Source organism: Cimex lectularius, unplaced genomic scaffold (genome assembly GCF_000648675.2).
Source record: "Cimex lectularius strain Harlan isolate CLEC.00 unplaced genomic scaffold, Clec_2.1 scaffold4, whole genome shotgun sequence".
Lineage (NCBI taxonomy): Eukaryota > Metazoa > Arthropoda > Insecta > Hemiptera > Cimicidae > Cimex > Cimex lectularius.
The window spans coordinates 1,845,533-1,867,924 of record NW_019392723.1 but is presented as its reverse complement, the minus strand read 5'-3'; the positions used below and the strand labels follow the sequence as shown (position 1 = coordinate 1,867,924).

Below are 22,392 nucleotides of genomic sequence, written 5' to 3'. Positions count from 1 at the left end.
CGAGATAAAGGGGAAAAAGGGAGTGTCTAACTGTTCAGACTTAATTCGTAGGGAGTGGGCTATTGGGCGTAATGGTAAACGGGCAACACTGATCAACACACATTGTTATGTGATTTAGGTTGTGTTTTGTTCCAGTTTTAAGAGTTTTCGCCTTATTTAATCCAAATGGAACTATTTCCATTCAGATCCGCTCTTGTTATGATATGATGATGTTACAAGAATTAAATTCCCTCAGGTTTTAAGGATGAAATGAAAGACCAAGAGAGAACACCACTGCGCGTTGTCCTCCGAAACTTCCTGAACCACATTGAAAATCTGGAATCGCAAAATTGTCCCGAAAAGAGCTACGATGCCGAATTTCAGGTGACATTACTAAAAAAAATGTCCTAAACGATTTCACACTTCGTATTAATTCATTGGAAAATATTAAAAACATACATTTTGCCTAATCTGCTTCCTCCAACTCATAAGTCTTAGTTAAAAAGTGATCGTTTTGTAAAATATAAAAGACAACACTCGTCCCATTTTCAAAACGTTCTGCGGTCTGGAAAAACCGTCAGTTGCTGATTATCTCTGGATTGGTCTGTGAGACTTGTTTCATCTGTCACAGGCACGCTGAAGATGGCAAGATGCTGAAACGCATCTGACAGACCAGCTCAGTGAGAATAGTCAGATCAAGACGATCGGCAAGAATCAAATTCAAGCTGAACCAACATTGGGTCGGTCTTCACTCGCAGGTTTGTTGAACTACCTCAAACACATTTCGGCATTGCGATCTTCAGTGAGGAGCTGTCTGGCACTTTGAGTAGGGCTTTGGCGCTGTCCGTTGTTGCAATGGGCATTTGTTCTTGTTCAACAAACTCTGACCAAAAGAAGCCCTTAATGACTGATAATAACACAGTTGAACTACTAAAATGAAACATAGACACTGATTCGCTTCATAGATACGGATGATAGCTTCATTTATCAATGCGGAGATACATACATTGGACAGCCTGGAAAATTAAGATAACGGTTCAAAAAACATCTCAGATTTTTCACAGAAAATAAAGGGTAATTAAATTATATCGCAAATTTAATTCATCACAATCACGAACCAAACACAATAAAAACAACTATGACTTTAATACACACCGCACAAAAAGGCTGGGAACTCAATGTATTGGAGAACCTAGAGATATAGAAATAATTAACACATAAAGATGGAAAACTTATAAATGTATAAGCGAAACATTCACACAACAAGCAATTTACTGATAAAGGTGGAAAACATAAATCTATAAACATACATTCACACACTATTTTTACACCTCTAAAAACACTGCATAACAAAAAACATGAACATTCCGAAGAAAACAATATCGTAAAAGAAACACTCAAATAATAACATCAGTAGAGACCAATGAACACCACGACCAAGTCCCTAGTGACACCTGACAAACCCGACAACGTATAAGCCCTAATCGGGCAGAGTTCCTCACTGAAGATGGCACAATGTCAAAATGCATTTGAGTAACTGAACAAACCCATGAGTGAAGACGGACCCAATAAGTGACTCCATGCTGGTTCAGCAGAGTTCACCAACTCGCAGACCAACATCCATTATCAATTCTAAGCATTAAATTACTTATAATTTATATCACATCAAGATTTTTCTTAGTTAATAGTTGAATTACAAATATACAGATGAACAATGACTTTACCGGACAGTAAAAGCTGGATATCTCATGGTTTGGACAACCAAGGAGAACCTATTGGAATTTTCATTGGAAGATGTTGAAAGTTGATCCAATATTGGAAGAAACAAAAGAATCCAAAAGTGTACATCATTTTTTTTCTGACAGTCGGTTTATCAGTTTTGAAAGGTACAAGCTTGAGGATGAGGTATTTGTTAGCCAGTATCGGCGGTTCCTAAGGTTAAGGTTAAAATGATTTGGCCTCTTTACAATGTAATGCACCACAACCAAAACCTGTATATAATCATCTGTATTAGATCTATCTTCGTTAAGGTTATTTGATTGGTTAGAGGCCAAATACTGTATATTTCATCAGCTAGTACTGTTCAGTTAGTTTGGTTAATCATTCAGACATGTCACGCATGGCAGATAAACCGAGCTACTTGTCACCTTCGACTGGAATACAAAGTATTTGTAGTGACGTTTTAGAAATTACAAAAAATGTTGTGACAAGAATTATATTAATATTAACATAAAAACGAGATAAAGGGGAAAAAGGGAATGTCTAACTATTCAGACTTAATTTGTAGGGAGTGGGCCATGCAGCCAATGAATTGTTTCTATTTAATTTTTTGTTCTTGTTTTAGGACTTGAAACTATTCAGTGAAAATGTTAAATCTCTTAAAGAATATTCCTGTTTAGAAGGAGAAAAAGAAATTAATAGGAAGAAGAACAGATACAAAGATATTTTACCATGTAAGTACCAAGCAGTGACTTTTTTTCTTCAATAGAAACTTTGTTGTATATTAACATTGTACAAGTAGGATAATATAGTATTACACTAACAAATTATAACATGACACTTCAGGTAATGAAATTTATTAATACAAAATTGATTTATACAATGAAAATTGATTAATCTTGCGGTTAGATTGGTTTCAAATAGATGATTACGATAGTCTACAAACATACTGACTGGTGGTGATAAAACAACCAATTTAATTTAAAGGGAAATTATAAAAACATAGAAAAAGCAGCAAACAAAATTGGACAGCAGTTCTCTCATTTGTCTATTACAACAATACACCAATATTGATAATTTATTTCATTTGGGAACTTTTCAGTTATAATTTATATTCTAAAGTTGTATGAATGATTTATAAGTGAAACACCCAAATAATTTGTAGTTTGACTTTTTTGATCTAATGTGTCAATCATTGCTAGTGCTGATCATTTAGCTTAAAGCCACACCTGTGGTGTCTTACTTAGCGCCTTCTTAAAGATGCCTGGTGATACGTTCTATAAACAACCACCTTAGATCATTCAAGTGGTGTCTCTTTAGAGGAACAGACATCGGTTTTTTTCAGGCATGTTGCCTAGTAGTTTCTAAAATTCGATGAGGCATGGATAGCGACGCATTACTAGCTGCAGTTTTATACATGAGAATGTTCATAGAATCCAGCCTGTAGCCTTCATTAAAATGCAATGGTTGTAAAGGAAATATGGGGAGATGTAAAGGAAATTAGCTTCTCTCACAATTAATACATTAATTAATATGCACCTAACATGTGAGACCTTTTTGTAATAGTTCACATTTTAAAGAAAAATTTCAGACAAAAGCACTTTTTAAATTCAATTTTGAGAAAAATATTTGTATAATGTGAACAATCAAGACAACTATCGTGAGTGACTTTTTGATGCATTGATTGTGTCTACTAAGCCACACTTGGTACCAGATGAGTCATCAGGTACAAAAAGTTGAAAAAGCTCTACAAAATGATAGGGAATTACTAACTACAGTTTCATCATAAAGAAATCTCAAAGCTTAGGATTTTTAGCAGCTTTTCTGTTCTGCCCCCCCCCCAAAAAAAAAGCAATTATGCTAAATTATTTTTAATTTGAACCTTAGCTTATAAGCGTTGAAAAAAATTTAATTTTTTTTATTTACACTTTCAGTCGATCTAAGTCGAGTAGTTCTCAATGAATATGCAGGAATACCAGGGAGCGATTACATCAATGCCAATTTTATCAAAGGGGCCAGTGGCTCCCCTGCTTACATTGCTAGTCAAGGACCACTTCCAAACACAGTTAATGATTTCTGGAGAATGGTCGTGCAATGTGAAGTCCAAGTCATTGTTATGGCTTGCAATGAAGAAGAGGCCGGCAAGGTATTTATTGACAATGTATATATTATATATTTTTTAAAATTAATTAATTAATTTTTTTGCCATAACTGGGAGTTAAAACAACCCATAGAACCTAACAGAAGGAGGAATATTACATTTATAATTTTACATTATTACATTTATTTATATAAGTTCTAATTTGTAGGCCAAGTGCGAAAAGTACTGGGTGGACGAGGGCGAAGAAAAACAGTTTGGTATGATTAGTGTCAAGTTATTAAAGGCTAGCACAGTTTGTTCAGATTTTTCTGTAAGAACAATGAGGTTGAAATACAACAACAGCCAATCTACTATGGGTATGGTATTTTTTTAATCTCCTTTTAACTTAAAAAAAAATATAATGGACTAGTTTTGTACCATTGCATTATTGCATTACAATTAGGGATGAGGCCAATCAGAAAAACATCTACCAAGTGCATAGGCAGTACAGTTTCTCATATTTAATCCTTTTGGAATAAAATTTATAAGAGTTCATCGAGAAAGCAACCCTAAAACCCCAGCATAATCTCTAAAAATTGAATGCCTTCGTATTTTATTATAAGATTATAGTGTTGAAGTCTTATTGTTAATTAAATTAGAGATAATAAATTAATAGTATTTAAAATAAGGATACATACAGGCCTTGTGATAGATTTCAGGAAATTGTGGTTCAGGAACACAATTTGAAAACATATAGTAAAACTTCCCTTAATGTACACCTCTAAAAAGGAGACACCTCCCTTGAATGGACAAATTCTGATTCTCCAGTATCTAAATTCTTCACATTTCAAATTTTCTATAAAGCAGACACTCCCAATAACAGATGCAGACAGCTTTTATGACTATATTCTGGCTCTAAAACTCACCCAAAAGTGGACATGAGCCTCCCAAAAATGAACATTTTCTGAGATAGGCTGTATTCCCTATTTGTGTTTTGTATTTTCCAGTATTTTCCCAGTATTACTATATTTTGATTATGTAAACATTTTTAAATCTTCAGGGCATTTGACCCTTAAAGAAAAAAGTAAATATAATTAAAGTGAGTGAAAGTGAAAAATTAAGTGTGCGAGATTTGGCTGCAAAGTTTTCCATCGGAAAAACCTAGGTGCAAAAATTTAAAGAACAAAAACGAACTTTAAAATAAATTTTACAAACAAGGAAACGATCAATCCAGCAGATTTTTTCCTAAAACATTTGATTCAACCATAGACCTGTGAATGGGCCATGCTTGGACCAGATAACATACCACTGTCTTGTTTGCTTATCTGAGAAAATGCTGTAGAAGTAGCAAAAAATTTAGGGTAAACCGATTTTAAAGTATCTTCAGGTTGGCTCGAAAAATTTAGAACATATTGTAAGACTTGTTTTAAGACCAATAGTGAAGAAGGAGCATCCATCAGTAGACACTGAGGTTGTACAAACCTGGATGGTAAAACTTAATAATGCACCGATTTTAAACCAAAAACATTTTTAATTATTATGAGACCGCCTTATTTTTTGGAGTGTTTCGAAGGAGTGTTTAACTTTGTTATTTTGCCCAGATATGCTTGATGAAATTGAAAACGTCATAGGAAACATGAAGGAATATATAGTAATCTCCATTATGGCCCATCTTGTAATAGTGAACATTGTTTTCGTTCTTATTCCAAAAGCAAAAACCTCTATATAGCGGTCTCTGTTGTAAAGTTTTTCCATAAAGTACAATCATTATTAATAATTAAGTAAGTGGTTAATAGGACAGTTACCATATAGATGATTTTATTTTTACAATTGTTTTTAATCTGAATGCTTAAATCAATCTTTATTTATTTTTATTTTCTCACATTTTAGAAGAAAGGACTGTTTGTCAATTACATTATGTAGCATGGCCCGATCATGGTGTACCGACAGTCGTGCAACCTTTGCTTGAAATGGTCAGACTCGTGAGAGATACTCAAGCATCTGAAACATTACCAGTTCTAGTCCACTGTTCAGCTGGCTGCGGGCGTACTGGGACTATTTGTGCAATTGATTATGTTTGGGGTCTACTCAGGACCGGGGTAAGAGCAAAACATTTGAAATATATGTCATATTACTCCTGCTATCGTCTTAACGTTTGATTTTGTTTTCAGAAATTAACAAACAATTTTAGTCTTTTAGCGTTGATTAGAGAAATGAGAAAACAAAGAATAGCAATGGTACAGACCAAAGAACAGTACGTACTTGTTCATCAGGCAGTCCGTGAATTGTTCAAAGAACAATTGTGCATGATTGATTCTCATCCATATGAGAACATTGATACCAATGGATTGATGGTAATCAGCGATGAAGACGAGCATGTATATGATTCAATTGAATCTTTATCTAAGGACATTACTGATGGTAATATAAAACTTATGCTGTTTTAGAAGATTGACAGTTGTTGAGTTTAATTAAAATTCTTTCTAGCCAATATTTAAAGAAAAGCCATTAGATTTGCAGTAATAAAATAGTATTTTCTATATTATGGTGTGACTCGGTGTCTCCAATCTGCCTATTTTTGCTGGTTTTGTCCGTCAGACTTTTTCCATGTTTCACCATCTAGTGGTTAGTCTGTGTGTCATTTTGTCAGTTGTGGCCTTTTTTTACATTTGTAAAATGTCAAGGGGTCTTGAAAAATAAGCCTAGGATTTTGATTATTTGTTGTTGGTTTTTGTGTGTGGTAGTTTTTGTTTTAATGTTGCATAGTTATTTTTTAACTGACAACAGGAGGGTTACAGTCATGGAGTCACTGTTTTCAATAAAACTTGGTTTAGTGATACTAGGCTAAAGAATATTAGAACCGTGCGTGTCTGAGGGTTCCATCCAGTAGGCTCCAGGAGTCAAGACAAAAAAAATTTAGGTGTAACAAATAAAAATGACCAAAAAGAAAACAAAGCTGATACTGCTCACAGCTCTCTGTATCAGTTTGAATGAAATTTTAATGGATGTTAGTTAAACGAAAAACATTAGACATGTGTAAAAGGGTTTGGCGAAATTAGTCCTAAAAAGGCCGTAATAAAATATTAAATATTGTGATGAATTCTCTCTCTGAAAGGCTAAAAGGTAATTTCAAAGTTTGTAAAAAATATACAAATTGAGATTTCTTATTTCACTGCTTTTTTAGATTTCTTTCCTACTGGCATTCTTGTATTACCTTTTTTTTTTTTTTTTTTTTTTTTTTTATTGGCCTTATGATCTTGCATATTAGCCATGGTACGAATTCTTGTGTGTTCAAATTGGGAGTTATTGGGAAAAAAGGGACAGAGGCGACAGTGGGAATCGAACCCATGACTGCGGCGTGAGAGTCTCTCATGCTAACCACTCGGCTACCGCGGTCCCCTATTGTATTACCTTCGTACACACAAGAAAAAATTACAATTTCAAATTACAGACATACTTCATAACCAGGGGATAGTCTTATAGTTAGATTTATTTTATTTAAATCACAACATTAAAGTTACAAATCTAAATTGAGAATCTTTTTTATCCATTAAAATATTTTGAAATTAACTTTTATCTGATAAGGAAGATAATCTATTAAGAGTAACTTTTAGCCTTTCGGAGAGCCAGAATGTACTGCAATATTTATCATTTTAATATGGGCTTGCTGGAGTTAATTTCGCCAAACCTTTATACACACGTATAATGTTTTCATTGTACTAACATCCCCTAAAATTTCATTCAAATTTATTAATTTTAATTATTTGAATGAGCTGTGAGCAGTGGCAGCTTGGCAGACGCCATTTTAGGTCCTTTTTACACTTAAAATGTTTTTTCTTGACTACTGTGGCCCATTGGACGGAACCCTTACACATGAGTATAATATTTTTCTACTTATCAGTAAAAAAAAATTTCATTGATATCGGTGGCCTCACAATTGTAGATTTCTATTATGAGTAATATGTGTTAATTTTTACTGATTTATGTGCATGTTTTCTCGTGTCAGTGTAGACACACATCAACAATCAATAAACGTGAGGTGCATGTGCATGCGCACATTATTTTTTTCCCAGCTCATTGGCTGGAGTATTACTATATATTTGTCGTCCTCTGTTGCACATGAGCAATAAAATCCAACGATAGTTGTCAGGTTGCTGTTGAGAACCAAAATGTTAAGAATTTCACAACTTGTTACAGTGTACAAGTCATTCTGCTTCTCCCAGGGAGAAACCAATTAAATATTAAAAATCATATATATTTTTTTTTTAATTTTCACACAGTCAACACTGAGTGAGCACAGGATGTGACCATGTGATTCAAGAATTAAGGGTCCAGGTCTTAAGGTCATCGTTTAAGGTGATATGGAGTTGCATTAGTCACTTATGGCTGTGAAAGGTTGGAATGAAACTAATATGCAGGAACAGATCAGTTGTTAATAGTAATCAATAAAACAAAAGGACTGTTAATGTCATTGTGGATTGTGAGGTTAGTGGTATATTAAACTTTTGGCAATATGCTTGGCGGTACCATAGAGTTCATGGAAGCTCCGTTCAGCCACAGTGATTAAAATGAAATTTTGCCCAAAACTGGTTTTTAATAGTCACATTGAATTTTGGTCCTAGAAGTCTCGTGACCAAAGCTGTTCTACATCCTCACATTCTATGGTCCTTTAAAGCCCACAGTTAAGTTTAGATCGGGTATTCCACTCCATAAATAGATATAACAAATATAGTTTCATTAATCTGCAACTACTGTATACTGACTTCAAGTAGAGGAACAGGTAATGCGCTTAAGAAGTTTTGATGTATTGGGTGTGAGCATAAGTTTTCTTCACTTTTTAGAAAGAAAAAACAAAGTCAAATGAAAAGTCAAATGTATTTTATTTTTAATCCAAAACATAAGTTGCTTCGTTTTCTATAGCATACGGCCCACGTTCTGGTAGCAGAAATATCCCCTTTTTGTAAAAGGCTGATGACTGAATCTGTAAGTCCATTTTTCATAGCATTTTGTTCAAAAATTCTGTACCTTTAAGTGGTAGTTTAGGGAGCGGAACAAGTAAAAATCGGAAGGGGCAAGGTCTGGAGAGTATGGAGGTGGTGGATTGTCATGGTGGTACGGACATGGCATCTTATGACCAGGGCCGGACATTTTTCCTTCAACACTGACCCGAGATGCTCTAGCTGCGCACAGTTCTTTGCCGTAATGGATTGATTGTGTGCTAACAGTTCCTAATAAATTATTCTTGGATCACACCAAACACAGAAAACAATAGAGCCTTAAAAGAGGGCAATCCTCCTCTTGGTGATGGCGGTGTTTCATTCTTCTTGCTAACCACTTCTCTTCCCCTATGGCCAAATAGAAAATAAATCCTTCCAATTTATTCCTATTCAGTTGTGAAAGGCGTGCAGTCTTTCTTTTTCCCGAGGATCCTTGTTGACAACGTAACCCAGAGATCAAATTCTTCTTTCTATTGTAGTGCGATGTACCTAAAATCTCTTGGTGCTACAGTTAATTTGTCCCACCATCCACTTCCACTAAATCGTCGTTTTTGTGGTAGGTATTCCACAACGATGGTGGTCTTTGATTTGTCTCTATTAAGAAAAGGTCGGAGCTCAAGCAATAACTCTAATATATTTTATTTGTTTCCATGTCATGTGCATTGCAGTTTATTCTAAGCTGACTTTTGGGATCAATTATTCTTTTCTTAACCAATCTCTTCCGTTAAGGTTTTTCCCACCTGAGAGCTAACAGGGCTAGCCAGTAATAATGGTTCGCCTTTATAGTGATGAAGTCAAAATTTAAAAAAAAAAACAATATGCACACACCCAATATTTATTTATTAAGGCTGTCAACATCATAGAAACAATTACTGAAAACTCCCTTATTTGATATTCTTCTTAGTGTCCCCTGTTTATACACATTTATCACACAAATCTCATCGAATGTTATTATAATAATTTAGTAGCGAAGCAATGACACAATTTTATTGCCCATGTATTCCAGCATTAAATTTATAGAAAATTTTGCATGTAAAATATAAACAAATTTTCACTAAGCTCATTATTTTATATTAGTGAATAATTTGAATGTTTTCACGTATTTTATGAATTTAAATGGTTTTATGTTTGTACACATTAATTTTCTTTTATTGGTTTGTAGAGAAAAAAGATAATAACAAAGAAAAAGATATTCCTCCACCCTTACCGAAGAAAAAATACTCGACTATTTTTCCGTCCAAAAAGGAAAAAGATGTTGAAAATTTGAGTGCCCAACAACGTGCAATACATCAAATACCAAAAGCAAATAAGGTATTATTAAGACAGAATATAACGCAAAGTCAAAGTGCAAACAAAATACCTTCTCCTTCTCTTCTTGACACTCAGAATGAATCTCCTCTCAAGACTACAGGTAAACCGATACCGGCAAAAGGAATTTTGAGAGTCCCTCAATTAGATACATCAAAAAGTAAAGCATTGGGTACAGTTAAAAGAAGCAAATCTTTAAAAGTTGATGGTAATAATGATAAACGAAAATTAATGGTTTGTTCCGAATTGCCAGTCGAAACAAAACGCCGTGCTAGTTTAGAATCAAATTTAGACGAGAATATTACCTTTTGTGTTGATAATCCACCCCCATCACACAACGAAATGTCGAGCAAACAAATTGTACCTAATATTACAAAACCGCTGAAAAAGTATGAAGACCTCTGTTTAATAGATCATAAAAAACCATTAGTAAGAAGTTACACAACCCTTGACATGAAAACTAAATTGTCACAAGAAAATGCTCTAAATGTTGAAAGAAATGCGATCTCGGCAAAAGTTAAATTATCCAGATCGAACACACAAGTAGATTTCAGTAAAATAAGCAGTAAAACGCATTTTCATAATCCGCCGAATGATACTAGCGTCATTGACATGGGAACTTTAAACACCATAAGCACGCAAAGTAGAGCTGTTGGTACTCAAGAATTAGTGAATAAATACAGACTTGGTAAGGACAAAATGAAAGAACAATTTATTCGAAGTTCAAACGGTGTATTGTTTGATACAAAGTTGACACCTGTTTCTCTTCACAAAGAGATCAATGATCTTCGCAAAATAAAACCTAATAAAGTGTCACCCTATCAGTCAATTTTACAAAAGGAAATTGCAAAAGCTAATCAGAGTCCGAGAAACCAAACTCTACCTGCTAATATACAAGTTAACAGAAACCAAAACTGTTCAGTCCCTTTTTCTAATAGATCTCTTAACATTTCTACTCCTCATAAGTTCAAAGACCAAACTAATAGTGTAAATTTGGAGTTGTCTTCTGATAAAAATATTAAAAAACCATACTTCTGTGATATAAATGGTAGTGCAATTGTAAACTGTAGTATGAACAGTTCGTACACCGAACCTTTATATGTGATGGTCCCCCAAAGGAATATCGGGAATAGTACATCAAATCAGTTATTGGGTGATCAATGTACACCTAAACCAGTCAGGATAGGGAAAATAAATTCTCATGATGGTCAGTTAAGTGAACATTTTGGTGAACTGACCACTTCTGACCAACATTCAAGATCATTAATGGATAAAATAGAACAGTCAAGAAAGCAAAAATCGAATTTCAAATGTTTTTCTAAGGTTTGTGATAAAACAGAATTGAAGGATATGCCAAAAAATCCAGCAAGGACGAATTTTACGGTTGACCCTTTTATTCCAAAAGACAAAATGCCTATGGCACACTCAAAGAGAATGGAAATGGATGGTAATCATTATGACAATGACAGTTTGTACAGTCGGTGTTTGAATTCAAATGTTCCTTTTACATACGGGCCGATTACAAAAAAGCCTTTGCATAAAATAAGTTCAGGAGATGTAAGATATTATCAAGGAAATACGAAGTTGACAATTCCAAACACACCAACCCACAAGTTGAGCACTGACGGGAAACAAAATTACGGACTTTCACCATCCACCAGTCTACAACAATGGCAAACGGTGAACAAGCCACAGATCGGAGAAGAGAACGGTGATTGGAATTTGGGACCATTAGGGAAAAAGTCGCATAAAAAAAGTTCATCTGGATATCTTGTAAATCCGTCAGGAAACAATCAAGAAAGCCCAAACAGACAAGGTTTTTTTCTTTATTATATTATTTGTTCCTACTTAAAACATTTCTTGAAAGTTTACATTAAATTAATAATTTCCTATGCGGATTTTAGGTTTGAAGAACGATACTTACTTCCAGTCGGCTCCTGGTGTGGATATCGATCAGGTTGCTGCTAGTATCTCGCACAAAGGTGGTACTTCAAAAAGACAGATTTCAAAACATTTATCATTTTTGCGTACTTTTAATTTAATTCAACATGTAAAATTTTTAGATAGCAGCAAAAGCAATTTCATGAAAGTTGCTCTTGAGGCTTTTAATCTACGTCACACAAAACAGCAGGGCAAGAAAGACGATACCCCAGCCAAAGGTATGATTGTATTTACAATTTTTTTTATAATTTATATTTCATAATAGTGACAATTTATAATTAATATATAAATATCATTGAAAAATCATTTGTTCACAACTTGTTAGGTATATTCTTGTTTTGTATGGTTAAATTAATTAGGATAAACTTCTGATGTTATTATGTTTTATAGAGATTCAACAAAGGAAATAACAGTTTTGTTTTGCTAGAGTGGCTGGGTTGAAAAAATGACCTATTGTTAATGCTATCAGGTACTCTGATAAGATCATTTATGCAAGTTTTTCTATTTTATAAAGATGTTGTTTTGTTACTGTTGCATATGTATATTTTTGAATTGTCAAATCTAAATCTGATTTGAATCTATATTTGTTTCCTACTAGTAGCTGTCTGCCTCTTACAAGTTATGTTAGAATCAGAACAGTTTTTCTACTTATTGATTTAATTTGATTCAATTTTAAATGTTAAAACTAATTTTAATGGACAGCCCATTTTTTTATTCCACAAGGAAGAATTAACTTTCCAAAAAGACACTGTAATTGCCCTGAAGAAAGTTGAATGAATAAAGATTGAAAGCATGAAGAATTACAACTGTAATAAATTGTAAAAAAAAAAAAAAGACCACACCTGTCATCCATATTTTCAACAATTAACGAAGTTGGTCAGTGATATCAAATCCACACATTCATGTATATAAATACTTTAACATGGATGCTTTTGGGCTGGTACACAATTTTTTTTGCATGACCATTACGCGTCATCAATTTTGCATTTCTCGGAATTGTGGATGAGCTTGGTAAGGTTAGAGTTAAAGGTAGTGTTGCGGTTAGTATTAGGGAAGATTTTTGCTAGATCAGGGTTAGTTTTATGGACGATTGGATTAGGTTAAATTAAGGTAAGTGTTTGGTAATTTAGATTACGGTTAGTGGTAGGGATGGTTTAGGTTAAGTAGTTAGAGGGTTAGATAGATGGGTTTGGTTCGATTATGTTAAGATAAGTTTTATATTTGGTTTAGGTTAAGGGTAGCTATAATTAGAGGTAGGTTAGATAGGGTTAGGGTTAGTGTTATGGATAGATTTGGCTGGATTTTTAGGATTAATTAATATAATAAATAATATTATAGCAGTGTAGGTTAGGTGGTGTTAGAGACAGATGAGTTAAGGATAGGTTAGGAAGGGTTAATGTTATTATTATTTATGCTATTATTATTTATTTTTATGTTAGTGTTATTATTATTTATTTAATGTTATTATTATTAGGTAGCGTTAAGGTTGTTAGGTGAGATAATTAATAGTAGGGACAGGTTAAATTTAATATTATCCTATTTAATATTTTCCATGAAGCAGAGAAATATGCAAGAGGAAGTTTTCATGTGTCTATGTTCATACACGTGATCCTGTTACCAAAATAATTGATAACAGAAAGGGTTAATATAGTTAATGAAATATAAGTTCAATGGTTTATTAAATGTTACCATATAACCTTTTACAAAATGCAAAATCTATGTATTTTTTTCAGCTCCTGTTATGCAAGAAACGTTCTATAAAGGGAAGAAGAAACAGCAGCAATATTTGTGATTATATTATACACCTATTGTGATCATTAGTTTATTAGTTGTGAAATGTATATTTTTTTGTAAATCAGTCTTAGTTCAAAAGATATATTTTTAAGAGTGACTTCTCAACATTCGGTTCTTGTAACTAAACGTCGATAAGTTGTATATTTTAAATAAATGAATACATTTTTCACTACAGAGTTTGTGAATTATCCTGTGATACATCTTTGTTAATTTTTCTTCCTAGTTGGCACTCGGTTGACACATCATTTCTTTGAGTACATTGTTCATAAACAACCAATGAATTCCTGTGAGTTTTCATCTATTTTACTTTTATTTCATTTAAACATACAAACTATTTTGCTGAGCCCCTACAACCTGAAGAAAGAGTACATTGTTATGTATTTACCTCAACTGATGACCTCAACATTAATTTCCCCATTCATTCAAATAATATTAATATTCACTTAATTTTTATATGACTATGTGGAAATGAAGAGTTACATTTCTTAGTCAACTGCTGTGGACAGAGTAGTTAGCTAATTAAGCAAAGGTAGGGTGAGTATGATGAAATTAAGATCGCCTTTATAAAATTCTTTTATTTAATGTACAGGGCACATCTGTTGACAAGAAGTGCGTACCCGGATTTATGAGCATTTTCAGCTATACCCAACTGTATAGATGTTAATAAGACATCTAATCTTTTAAGAGGTTTGTAAATATTTTTCCCCACTGCAGACCCAATCAGAAGAAAATTGTCAATCTTCAGGAAATCAACTATTTTGTTTCTTCCACTCATTCACAGCATCCTATTGTGACTGTAGCCTGGCTGTCCTCATCGGCCGGTACTTTTCCTTTATGTACAGCCTGGGCCTTTCCCCCTTCTGCTGAGCTCCTCTGTTTTGCGCAAACCTGTTTATCAAAAACGACTTTTCTGTTTCTTCTTTATGTTACACTCATACGAGATTCAACATAAAAATTTTAATACAAGATTCAGACTGCTAAGAAGGCAATTGTATGTATACATACACATATACAAACACAATATTCATACATACAATAGTGTGTGTGTAACATTTTTCAGTCGAATTAAACCTTTTTTAACCCTAATTAATCTTTTTCTACCAAATTAACCCTTTTTTTCTACCAAATTAAACTTTATTTCAACCAAGAAGTGTCTTAAAGGTTTTGGAGTAAAAGGTATTTTCAAAAAGCTTGTGGTGTCTCAAAATGGCTTTTTGAATTGTAATGTTTGTGCTTCGACTTTTCTTTTCAATACATCCACTGCCAGCTTAAAATTCAATTTTAATTCTCTCCTGGTTGGCAAATGAAAACAAATTATCTTTTGTGGCCGTATTGAACGTGTTAAAGAAGAGGAACTACCGTTTGCTCACTTGTTTGTGGTTACCGTTCACAGAAAGCATTTGTATAAATTTATTTTTTAATAAAATATATTACCAAAATTATGTTTTGACAAAGTACAACTCGTGCCAGATAAACTGTTATCTGTAGACAACACACACAATCATAATTACAATTGATAATCATTTATATGTACAACATAACAGAATGAAACTTCTCAGCAATGATATAAAATATAATTTTATAAATTCAACTGGGACCTGATAACAAATCTTCCTTAACAATGATAGAACAATACTTCAACCTATTATGCTTACTTAATTATACATGTAATTTAATACAAGGTTTGTTATCTTACAAATCAGACGTATGAATTTAATCTGAATCATCATAATTGAAGGCAGGATTTGAAAGACAGGCAGATAACACCATGCATTTCGTCATGTAACAATTGCATCCAACAGGGTGTTCAATTTCATCTGGCTCAATATTTTCAAGTTTTATCTTGTAATTTCCAGCATTCTCTTTTACGAATGTAAGATCGAAACAAACAGGCTCATCTTTTTCTACTTCTAGCTGGTTTGAAAAAATAATTGATGTTTCACTCGAATCCGCCCAAGAAGGATTAATATCTGTATTTTCCAAGGGTTTATTAGTGACACCAGACAGCCCAAAAGAACACCAAATGCTGATTCCATCAACTATCCCTGAGTCGTTGGCAACAAATAATAATTCATGCTTGACACTGTCCAACTCATCTTTTGTTGAATTGTAAAAATTTATTTCCACTAATTTTTGTACGTTTGAATTAAACCTTTTAGATTTAACGCCTGTGTTAAATAATTTATTGCTACACTTGTCTCTGTAAATTTGTTCCACTGATTTCATTGTAATGCCTTTCGCATTCAAAAAATCGATGCAAGTCGTCAGCTGACATAGCCCTGCATATATTTCACATGATTCTGGGATGATGAATCCACCATTTTTCATGTAAGATCTTGCTGCGATTATGTCTTCATGAAAACTGTCATTAAAAACACTGAATGTCGTCCAGTCAAAAATAATTCCATCCACTGGTTCAGGTATGACAATATCCTTTACATTTCCTTTTAAAACCTATAACATACATATTTTAATATTAAGAAGTTTGTTAATTAAGCAATCATTTAATAACTTGGAAACAATTTGGATTTAATACCTGCACTTTGTCTTTAACACCATTTTCAACTGAACACCCTTTAATTATCTGAACCATTGCTTCAGAGTTCTCCACGGTGTACACTTTAGAAGCACCTCCCACAAGAGCACAGTATAATGCAATCCAACCTATAATTACAACTAATTTAATGTTTCTACATAATACAGTATATTTTATTGGGATAAATAGTGATAAACTAACCTGAACCCCCTTGCAAATTAAGAATAGTCTTATTACGAAGCAAATCTGGTTTGTCAGTTAGGATTTCTTTTAATTTAAAATAAAACGAATATTTATCAAATTTAGCCTTGTATTTCTGTAACAAAAATAAAACTCGACAATTTTAAAAGTGTACAAATGTAAGGTTAATTGTAGAGTAAACAATAAAAATGTTTTAGCATAATTAACTCCAGAAAATATTTTTAAGCTTAGATCACTCTCAGTGTCCTACCAAAATCAATAATTTTAAAAGAAGAATCTATCTTAAGAAATATTTGTGGTTTTTTAATTTGTATACAGCCAAAAATAACAAAAGAGTCATCAAATGGTAGAGTTAGGGATGGGTTAGTATTGGTATAAATGTTAGGGATGGGTTAGGTAGATTTATTCAGTTGCTTCAGAGTTCTAACCTTACACTACCTATCCTAACTCTAAATGAAATATTGGCTGTGCCAATTCCTATCTTCTTGCTGATTATTATATTACTTATAAAAATTAAAATTGGTACTGGGTACCCTCAATTAGAGCATAAGATTATTTATTAAGATTAGGTTAAGTATTGTTTGGGTTAGACTTGATGAAGGCATTAAATATACCAAAAGCTTGACTACAATTTTTTGAGTTTTCTTTGTTGGCCTCCTCCCCATGAATTGTACAACATATGTTAAATCAGAAGACCAATAAAAACACACCTATAAAACAACCTTGTGGGGTTTTCTACCTCCTTGATATTTAGTTAACTTTCATATGATCTGAATCTGATAATCTTGGATTATCAACCTGCAAATGATTATGTGGTAGAGGAAGATCTGGGAAGAGGCTAGCCATAAAAACTTCCAATTCTAGTCAAGGTTTTGTTATATTTGTTACCTTCATCAGGATTCTAAAAAAAAGGAATTGCATAACAAAACTTTTTATATATGACAATTCTGATACTGTACTGTAAATATTGCTCTAAAAGTTTAGATTCGAGTAAGTTATCATTCAGAATTGTCATATAAAAATAATATTGTTACGTAATTTCTTTTCATGTTGAACCAGCACACGGGCACTACTGGGTCTGTCTTCACTCGCGGGGTAATTTCTTTTGTTAGAAAACCTAACCTGCCCCTAACACTTACATAACTCTACCTAACCTTTCCTTAACTCTGACTAACCTCAAAATACCTATCCTAATCCATCCTAATTCTTCCTAACCTCACACTACCTATCCTAACCCTAAATGCCTAAATGGCTGTGCCAATTCCTATCTTCTTGCTGTTTATTATGTTACTTATCAAAATTAAAATTGGTATTGGGTACCGTCAATTAGAGCATAAGATTATTATTAAACAATTTTTTTATCTAAGGTCTTGGTTAAGATGAAAAGCTAGTGTCACGAGCCATTCAAACCCACAGCTAAATACACTGCTGCTCTAACCACTTAAGCTATCGTGACTTTGATCCTCTTGGGCTTTTCATCTCAACCAAGAACTTAAATAAAGAGTATAATTAATTAAAATAATTAATATGGTCAATTTTGACTAAGCCCAAAAGAATTTTGGTATGCCACATAAAGGTTCAGGGCTGATAATTGTCCTGACTGAACTTTCCTTGGCCAATTTATCCCTGGCACTAAAAGAAGGGTCATTACGGTTTCTTCTTCTCTGAGTCTATGCCTCTGGGGTCTGCGGTTTCCTACTATTATTCTAGTCCTGTCATCCTAGGTTTGCTGTTCTGCCATTAATTTCTGTGATTTAAACTTTTTCACATGCCTGAAATAAATTTCTATTGAACTAAGGACTCCTATCCAGTGGCCCTGCATTCAAAACCGACATACTTACAAATGTTTTTTTTTTTTTTTTTTAACAATGCTGCACCTCAAGAGTTCATATAACTTTTTATGTTTTTGTCAATTTGGTAGAAGAACCACTTATGAATGCTAATAGACAAGAAAAAGGTCTGAAGTGAGCTATAATCCATATCTGGAAGAAATAGACCTAAGGCTCTTTAATCACCATCAGCCAGCCACAAATGTACAATTCTACAAAGTATGTCAGTCTAACATCTGCAAATTGATCAACATATCAATTTTCAGCATTTTGGTATGCCACAAACGAGTTCGCAGCCAATACGTTTACTGATGAATTTTCCTTGGCCTATTTATCCCTGGTACCAAGGATCTTCTTAGAATTTCTACAAAAGACTCTAGAGTCCGGTGTATCCTTATATCATTCCTATCCTAGGTTTGGAAGCTCTATCTTTAGGTTGTTTGTCAATATACGCTTTAGCACTACCAGAGGACTTGTTCCATTGCTTCTTCTTCATTCTGGCAACATCTTCACAGGCTCGTTTCTACTTGTGAGTCTGTACGTATACCTTCAGATTCTGCTGTGTTCAGACAGCAGTCTTACAACCATGATAGCCCTAAAACATACTAGATTTAGTAGTTATGCTGTTTGTTTCTGCAATTGTCCTTTGATGAACTTTTCCACCTATGGTTTTGGTCATTTGGTATTCTGCAAAAGATGCCTCCTTGTTGCCCCTCTGATACCCTCAAAAAAGCTTCAACTAAATTGTTTTGGATTAGTATCCAGAGCGTTTTGAACTTGAAGTAAGGTTGTCTACCAGGCTGGTGCATCATACATCACAATTCAAAACTTGTGAGTGAAGAAAAGCTCAATCCAGTAAACATAAAGGAGAAGCCACTATCAAGTCTACCAGGATTGAAAAAAGCCTGAAGCATCCTATAATCTATATTTGGGAGTCCATAGGGCAAAAAGCTTATTATTCACCGTAAGCGACAAATCTGAAATTTTGAATTTTTTCAGTCCTCCCTCATTTGACAAGTAAATCAAGAACTTAAATTAAGTATTTCCTTCCATAGAAGTTTCTTGCAGTTCATCCCAGTATCTTTTCTGCCAATCTATAATTGATCCGACTGTATTTCTTTTAACCTGCTTCTTCTGGGGATTCCATTGAGATTAAATTTTCTCACTTCATTTTATACAAAAAGAAAATATTTTGTTGAAAATGATCATTTGATAAATGTATGGCTATACAGTTCACCACTGAACGTGTCATGTAAAAAGAGGATATCAATATATTTTTTAAACTATGAGATTTTTTGGAAGGGGGTGAACTACAAATTGGGTTGATACAAATCATTTTGGTCAGACAATCCTCATTGGGTTGTTCTGTCAGACCAATTTTGCCATTTTCAGCTTTGTGTATGTGTCTTAAGGTTACAAGACACTAGGAAGACCAAAATGATGTGTAAAGACCATTTATTTTACAATCCTGTTTTTTTTTAAAACCAAAAATGAACTTTTAAAAGAATCTATGGTCATGTAAGCTTTTCTGTTAAAAAATAAATAAATATGCAAGCGTAAATTAAAATGTAACTGATCCGAATCGAGGAAGTTAAAGAATCAAAGCCATGTTTTTCGAAAAAAGTGATTCCATCGGTTAAAAATTAAAGAAATATTTAGATATTTGTTGCCAGTATACCGTAAGCTGTTCGTATCTATCGTCCCAGTCCATTTGTCTCGCTTTGACGTCTTATCTGTTCAATTTTATATTTTCAAAGGGTAAAATCAAAAGAAAACAGACCGCAGATAATATTTAACATAAATTATAAAAGCATAACTCTTCACATAGCTCGCCTCGACAAGTCAGAACCTCCCCCCTTGTTAAGTGAAGGTTTGTTAAAAACTCGATTTCCCTTAATCGACAGACTACAAAAAAACCCGCATTTTCGTCGGATTTGATTTAAAAGGACAATTAATTGTTCTATTTTACCGAAAACTGTTCTTATGAATCTCTTTTCTACGTAACTTGTAATCATTTGCACTGCATGCAGCAAATTGTACTAGACTGAGGTCGAAAAACAGCACATACCAAGAATATACATTTTTGGATAATTTTATAAATCAAAAATACGTTTAAGGGTTAAAGGTTAAAAGGATGTGCACGTGACGACCTTTGAGCGACCAATATTGGTCTGCAGTCTCCATCATTGTCTAGACTCTAGAGCTTTTCGTTTAGCTTAAGATATTTTACAAGATCACAAGTCTGTTAAGGGCTATCGTGTGTGTCCTTCAGTCCTGGGGTTTTCCACTCCCAGGAGTAGGAATATCACCCTTAAGCAGCAACAGAGGACAGTTTCTTCTTCTAAGGTTTTCTCTTTCTGGCAATATCTGCACAGGTTGTTTCTGCTGTTTCAAATCTACACAATCATATGACTCCCGAGTCTGTAGTGTACTAGTATTCTAATATTTCAAACATCCTAGGTTTAGTAGCTCTCCCATGGTTCTTTAATGTACTATTTAAATGAAACTGAACCCTAAGCCTCTTAGGAATCCATTGAGCCAAGCACTTATTCCTAAGGATTCCTAGATACATTGCTTGAAGTATCTAGGTTTTTAGTAATGTGATATGCCATAAAGGGTTCAGGGCAGATAGGTATTCTGATAGAACTTTCCTTGGCCGATTTATCCCTGGTACCGAAACAAGGGTGATTTTGGTTTTTCCCCCTCCTAGTCTCGAATGAGTGTAGTTTCCTACCATCATTCTAGTCTTAAAACGTCATAGGTTTAGTAGTTCTGCCATAGTTTCTATGACGGTTCTTTGATGAAATTTTTGCATAACTGTAAATGGAATTCTCTTTGAACTGAGGTCATTTTCCTATTCATCCTTCAGCCCTTACTCTCCCAGGAGAATGAATATCTGTACAGGCTTTAGGGGCGATAGTTTTCCTCTCTGAACTTCTTTTGGTCAATTAATTCCTTGCCAATGACCAAGGGTGATTTTATTTATAGGAATTCCAACAGAGGTATCTGCAGACTCTTTTCTGGGGTGTGTAGTTTTCTATTTATTATTCTAGTCCTAAAACATCCTAAGTTTAGTAGTTCTGTCATTAGTTTCTACAGTGGTTCTTTGATGAAATTTGCATGCCTCTGTCCCTGGAATTCCCTATGAACCGTGGGATCTTATCACATTGTCTCATGAATCTATGTTTTTAGCAATTTGGTATGCCACAAAAAAGGTTAGGGTCGAAAGATGTCTTCTTCTTTGGTAAATTTATATTTGATACCGAGGGTGATTTTGTTTCTGTTGCTCCAAATCTATGACTATAGTCTGCTGTGTCCCACTATTATTCTAGTCTGAGGTTTAGTAGCTCTACCTGTAGTTTTTGTGATTGTCTTTCAGGCTTTAACTCTTTCAGAAGAACAAATATCTTTCTATATAGGCCATAGCACTTCCTGAGGGCTTCCGTTGTTTCTTCTTCTTCCTGGCAATATCTGTGAGTCTACATATGCCTCCTGAGTCTGCTGTGTTCAATCAGCAGTCTTACTAGCATTCTAGTCCTAACAGGCCCTAGGTTAAATAGTTCTGTTGTTAGTTTCTGCGATGCGTTAAAGCATGCCTCTAATCTGGAATTCCCATTCCGAGGACTTATTCTTAACCCGTTGCCTCATGGATGCTGTTTGGCAATTCGGTATGTCGCAAAAGGGTTCAGGGCCGATAGTGTACTCATCGAAACTTTAATATCCCATCTTTCTTTAATATCTAGGGTGATTTAGTTTCTGCTAATCCTAGTCTATGATATGCCTCAAGTTTGTGTAGTGTCCTACTATCATTCTAGTTCTAACACGTCATAGGTTTCCTAGTTCTGATGGATCTGCATTTTTGTCAGTTTGGTATGCTGTAAAAGTGTTCAGGGCTGATAGGTGTCTTGACTGAACTCGTCCAATTTATGGGGGTCCTCGTTGCCCTTCTGCCCTGTATATCCTGATACCCCTGCATCCATCCGAACTTCCAGGAAACACTCCTTTTTG

The 22,392-nt window shown here is 34.0% G+C and overlaps 2 protein-coding genes across 3 annotated transcripts; one reads left to right on the top strand and one right to left on the bottom strand.

Annotated features, from left to right (window-relative positions):
- The first annotated feature begins 74 nt into the window (after nt 1–74).
- LOC106672013 (tyrosine-protein phosphatase non-receptor type 22-like) lies at nt 75–13,987 on the top strand. Of its 2 annotated transcripts, XM_014403081.2 has the most exons (11): nt 75–363; nt 2,324–2,432; nt 3,633–3,844; nt 4,008–4,155; nt 5,669–5,877; nt 5,950–6,199; nt 9,938–10,086; nt 10,162–11,899; nt 11,988–12,065; nt 12,147–12,242; nt 13,758–13,987. In XM_014403081.2, exons 1-11 carry the CDS (start codon nt 250–252, stop codon nt 13,814–13,816), a joined length of 3,162 nt encoding a protein of 1,053 aa, XP_014258567.1. In that variant the 5' UTR covers nt 75–249; the 3' UTR covers nt 13,817–13,987. The 2 variants fall into 2 exon arrangements, with proteins under 2 accessions (XP_014258567.1, XP_014258557.1); XM_014403071.2 differs by having other exon boundaries at nt 76–363; nt 9,938–11,899.
- A 1,227-nt stretch (nt 13,988–15,214) lies between these two features.
- LOC106672963 (protein arginine N-methyltransferase 2-like) lies at nt 15,215–20,266 on the bottom strand. The gene is made up of 4 exons (XM_014404834.2): nt 20,063–20,266; nt 16,556–16,670; nt 16,355–16,482; nt 15,215–16,272 (listed from the first exon to the last, which is right to left on the bottom strand). Exons 1-4 carry the CDS (start codon nt 20,093–20,095, stop codon nt 15,532–15,534), a joined length of 1,017 nt encoding a protein of 338 aa, XP_014260320.1. The 5' UTR covers nt 20,096–20,266; the 3' UTR covers nt 15,215–15,531.
- Nucleotides 20,267–22,392: the final 2,126 nt, after the last annotated feature.

Bases quoted from the DNA above. Each gene is read 5' to 3' on its own strand.
- LOC106672013 (XM_014403071.2), top strand. From the start codon at position 250: ATGAAAGACCAAGAGAGAACACCACTGCGCGTTGTCCTCCGAAACTTC. The intron at 364-2,323 runs GTGACATTACTA...TTCTTGTTTTAG, and splicing joins GCTACGATGCCGAATTTCAG to GACTTGAAACTATTCAGTGA. The intron at 4,156-5,668 runs GTATGGTATTTT...CTCACATTTTAG, and splicing joins CAACAGCCAATCTACTATGG to AAGAAAGGACTGTTTGTCAA.
- LOC106672963 (XM_014404834.2), bottom strand. From the start codon at position 20,095: ATGGACTGGGACGATAGATACGAACAGCTTACG. The intron at 16,483-16,555 runs GTTAGTTTATCA...TTGTAATTATAG, and splicing joins TAATTTGCAAGGGGGTTCAG to GTTGGATTGCATTATACTGT. The intron at 16,273-16,354 runs GTATTAAATCCA...TGTATGTTATAG, and splicing joins GTGTTAAAGACAAAGTGCAG to GTTTTAAAAGGAAATGTAAA.